A 5,092-nucleotide genomic window follows, 5' to 3' on the forward strand; every position below is an offset into this window, starting at 1 on the left:
CTCTGTGATGCCGGCCCCCTCTGATGCTGAAATTACGCTAATTGGTGCTTTTATTCATTATTAATTTTCAGTTGAAAGAATTCTTGACACAAAAGATGGTGCTAAGAGCTGTCTTTTGGTGCGCGTTTGGGGGCATTTCTAATGTGTGTGTGTGTGTGTTGCTGGCCCGGCACATTAGCAATGTTTTCCTCCCGTCCTTGTTAATGAGTCTGAGCGTGGGCATGTCAGTTTCAAGCATTATCAACCATGATAATAATTATCTCTTGATTCATATCCCCTGTCTGCTCCTCTCCTCTTTTCACTGTTTCTCTCTCTGTCTATACCGCATTCCCTCTCTTTCTCTACACCTTCTCTCTTTCTGTCTATCTGTTCCTGTTCTGTTTCTTCTGTCTGTCTGTCTCTCTCTCTCTCTCTCTCTCTCTCTCTCTCTCGCTCGCTCTTGTTCTCTCTCTCTCCCCCCTCCAGGATGGTCAATCAAGGACGATCCGCCAGTTCCAGTTCACTGATTGGCCAGAGCAGGGTGTGCCAAAGACCGGCGAGGGCTTCATTGACTTCATTGGCCAGGTGCACAAAACCAAGGAGCAGTTTGGCCAGGACGGACCAATCACTGTACACTGCAGGTCCGAAACGTGCACACCTACACACACATTCACAGACACAAAGAAACACACATACACTTGTTTCTCCTCTCCCTTTCAAGTAACAACTACAAAAGTACTTGTCAGCATACATGTATACTTACTGTGTGTGTGTGTGTGTGTGCGCGTGTGTTTTTGCAGTGCCGGCGTGGGGCGGACAGGTGTGTTCATCACCTTGAGCATCGTGCTGGAGCGAATGAGGTACGAGGGAGTGGTGGACCTCTTCCAGACCGTCAAGACACTGCGCACCCAGAGACCCGCCATGGTGCAGACAGAGGTAAGAGAGATGCGCACACACACACACACACACACACACACACACACACACACACACACACACACACAGGCACACGCACACGCACACGCACACACATACACACACACATCCAGAGACCCGCCATGGTGCAGACAGAGGTAAGAGAGATGCACACACACACACACACACACACACACACACACACACACACACAGGCCCGCCATGGTGCAGACAGAGGTAAGAGAGGAACACACATACACATACACACACACACACACACCCAGACACCCGCCAAGGTGCAGACGGAGGCAAGAGAGAGGCACACATACTGCCAGCACACAGGTACACACCTCAGTCCTGCCATGGTGCAGGCAGGGGTAAGAGAATAGCACGTGCGTGCGCAGACACGCTGCAGGTGCGCAGGTACACACCAGAGGCCTGCCATGGTGCAGATGGAAGTAAGAGAGAGAAACACACACAAGCACAGGCAGTGCACATACCAGCAGAGAGGGCAATTTAGCAAAATGAAGGAAGGAACAGAAATAGGAAGAGAGAGGAAAGGTACAAAGGCAAGAGAGGGGAGATGAAGGACTGAAAAAGACAGGCTACTGTGTATACAATTGAGCTTCTAATTGATGCTCCCTTTACCTGCCCCCACCATACGATGCCCCCATCCTTTGCACTAGCATGATTGATATATAGTAGTTAGCCTCAATGAATGAATGAATGTCTCTATTGTCGTTGTACAGGTACAACGAAATTAGTAAAGTGCAGATGCTCCCGGAGTGCAGATGCTTTTTATACATAAAAATGTGTAAAAAAAAGTAAGACTTTAGTGTGCAGATGGCTTTTGGATAAAAAAAAACATCTTTTAGTCTGTTAGTTCTTGTACATATATGCCCCCACGAGACACTGTATATACTATAGCATTTTACTGTGGAGCTTTGCACCATTTCCTCTGCCTTATACGTATTCTTTAGCTCTGAAACAACCAGCAGCACTGCTACAGATGATATGAAGGCAGCGAAAAGCAAAGCAACGCACGTCTTCCCCGCGTGTATCTGTGTCCGTGTCTAACACTGAGCCGTAATTGAGCCTCAAAAACAAGACAAGAGGAGAAGGAGGAAGGCGGCACGGAAAAGAGGCTGCTGTATTGAAATCAGTGTCAAGAGACAGAGAGAGAGAGAGAGAGAGAGGGAGGGGATACTGGCACACAAATGAGAGATAAAAGCAAAGACGGGAAGAAAAAGGGGTGTGGGGGGGTAGAGAAAGAGATGGAGAGAGGAGAGGGTGGAGGAGAGAGAGGATGCAGAGGAGACAGAAATAGAGGGGGCGGTATAGCAGCTTTTCAGGCCTAGTTTGTCTCATCAGCCACATGAATAAAACGAGGACAAGACAATGAGAGCGACGGCCCCCTGCAGAGCAGACTGGCACAGCCATGGCACTCACTCACTCACTCACTCAACGCAGACTACTGAGCGCTACCAGTAGCCCCCAATACAGTGTGTCCCTGCCCCACCATACCGCACCGTGGGTTCCACTATATTGATACAGGAGACAGTGTCAACTGAGGTGACACTTCACTTTTTTGTTGTTGTTGTTGATGTTTTGGGTTTGTTCTCATGCCATCTTTTTTGTCTTCCCTCTCCCTTTCTGTTCCATTTCTTTCTCTCCCCCACACACTTCCTTTTCCTCTCTCTCTCTCTCTCTCTCTCTCTCTCTCTCTCTCTCTCTCTCTCTCTCTCTCTCTCTCTCTCTCCCTCTCTCTCCTGCAGGACCAGTATCAGCTATGTTACCGGGCCGCTCTGGAGTACCTGGGCAGTTTTGACCACTATGCAACGTAACCGCCTCCACCCTTCTCACAGCAGCACCGGCGGACGCCCCACCCCCCTACCCCAACGACCCCCCTACTACTCCTCTGGCTGGGCTTCGGATCACAGAGATGCGACACCGACACCCGCCCCAACCGCTTGTGTTCTGGAAGCTTCTACTGGAGAGGGTGGTGGAGGTGGAAGGAGCTGGAGCCATGGGGAGGTGTTGGGGTCGGGGTTGGGGTTGGGTTGAGGGGATTGATCGAGGAGCACAGGTGATGGTTGGCGAGGGGAGGAGGAGGAGGAGGAAAATGGTGGAGGCAGACGACACTGGATGGCCCCCCTCTCTCTTTTCTTCTTTTTTTCTGGAGCAAACACCCAAGGAACTGGCACAAGAAACTTTCTTTATCCCGACCTCCTCCCCTCTCCTCCTGCCCTGCCCTGCCTCTTCCCGCCCTACCCTTCCTGAATCACAACAGACCGATGATAAAGTAAAGCTCCCTTACAAATGACGAAGCCTAACCAGACAAAAAAGCGACCATTCAAAAGTCTCCAAATGCACAATGGCTCCCCCCTCCCTCCCCTGTTCCATGCATTCTGCTGATCATCAGTTTAATTTTTTGTTTTTATGTTGTTCAATAATCCTCGCCATCACCATTGCCATTACTATCTTTTATTATTACTTATCATTACATTGTTATAATTATTATTATTATTAGATTTTATCATTGTTACTTTTAATCATCTACACTGGTTGTTGTATGTAATGTCTAAGGGGTCTACTTTTTTCCATGGTTATTCATATTTGACTTTTATTTTGTATGTTTTCATTTACGTTTTTAATTTTTATATAGTCATAGCACGGAGGGCATGTGTTTTGGATATGCCCCAGCATTACTAATATTAAAAAAAAATACAAACACATACTCAGTGCTGCTACTGATGATCATCATCGCTATTATTATTATTATTATTATTACGGTCATTGTTCTATTGTTATTCTCATCATCACCTTAACAATTATCCACTCCTCTCATGCATTCGTCTGGGAATGGGGAACAACCTTTTTATAAGCCTTTTCATCTCCTGATACTTTATAGAATGATTATCTATATTAAAAAGAAAAAAAGAGATCAAAAACGCATACACAGAGTTAGCGGACTTACATAAACATATTGTTAAAAAAAGAAAGAAGAAAAAAAACAACCTAAATAGACTAATGAATCTTGAGGATGGCGTCATGTACAGATTCGGACGTCGCGCTCAATAGCTGTAAACTGTGACTTTTTTTCTCTCTCTTTCTCTATCTCTGCGAGCGTGTTGCTCGAAAGACCTCATCTCTCACACTCAACGACGACAGTTTTTCCGAGACGCCATGTACCAAACACAAACACACTATCATACATACACGCATACACACACACACACACACACACACACACACACACACACACACACACACACACACACACACACACACACACACACACACACACACACACACACACACCACAGAGTGTGGGGGTAAAAAGGTTGACCAAAATGCAGAGGATCCAGAGAGAAGTCCTATTCCCCTGGGTTCTAACCCCACCAGAGACGAGGGACACAGACTCATGTATAGCGCTTAACGTCCTCCTAGAGCTTTGTAAAGAGTGTTTTATCTGGCCAAAAACAGTATCTCAACTCTTCTCAAATGATGGCTCGTACGAGTGGATCCTTTATTTTTTATTTTTTTAAATGCCTCCTCTCCTCTCCCCTCCAATCAAATCAATGAACTAGCCCAGATATATACATTGATCCTAGTGGTGGTGGTAGAGGACATGAGCATCATGCCTATGAAGCTGGTCCTCCTTGACCTCTCATCAATGGGCATAGCTGGTCCCGAACCCCCCCGTCTCCCGTCTCCCCCCTCCCCCTTTGACGCTGCCGATCTCTCATCTAGCCCAGGCTGAGGATGAGACTGGCTACAGTGTACTCCTACAGCCACTACAGAAGCACACAGCACTAGAGTGGATAATATAAAGGAACCAACCAACGAACCAAGGCCACATTCTCAGAATCGAACACAACATCGCATTTCTTGGCCAGGCCAGAAGAGACCATCTGCGAATAAAAAGAAAGAAAGAAAAGCATTATAAAATCAGATCGAGAAAAACAAAAAAAAAGAATCGTGCTTGATTTGTACACGGGTGAAAAATCCCGGGGGCCAAGAATGAAATCATTTCACTTTGTGTTTGGCATTGTGCTGTAGGGGTCCACTCTGTTGTACATGCAGTCTGTTTTCTATTTGTCAATATGACGACAACCACAACAACAAAAAATCGGTGAGAAAAAATGTTGCAAATACCTTGATGTTAATAAAGTTGAATAAATGGGTTTTGTACAAA

At 46.4% G+C, this 5,092-nt stretch overlaps 1 protein-coding gene across 1 annotated transcript in view; it reads left to right on the top strand.

Moving 5' to 3' along the window:
- Window positions 1-5,092, top strand: part of ptprfa (protein tyrosine phosphatase receptor type Fa) — a 248,725-nt gene extending 243,633 nt beyond the window's left edge. Inside the window, exons 32-34 of the mRNA XM_063201608.1 lie at window positions 466-620; window positions 780-915; window positions 2,670-5,092. Of these exons, the coding sequence (XP_063057678.1) occupies window positions 466-620; window positions 780-915; window positions 2,670-2,738 (360 nt within the window). The 3' untranslated portion in view covers window positions 2,739-5,092. The remainder of the gene's footprint in view (window positions 1-465; window positions 621-779; window positions 916-2,669) is intronic.

Source organism: Engraulis encrasicolus, chromosome 6 (genome assembly GCF_034702125.1).
Source record: "Engraulis encrasicolus isolate BLACKSEA-1 chromosome 6, IST_EnEncr_1.0, whole genome shotgun sequence".
NCBI lineage: Eukaryota > Metazoa > Chordata > Actinopteri > Clupeiformes > Engraulidae > Engraulis > Engraulis encrasicolus.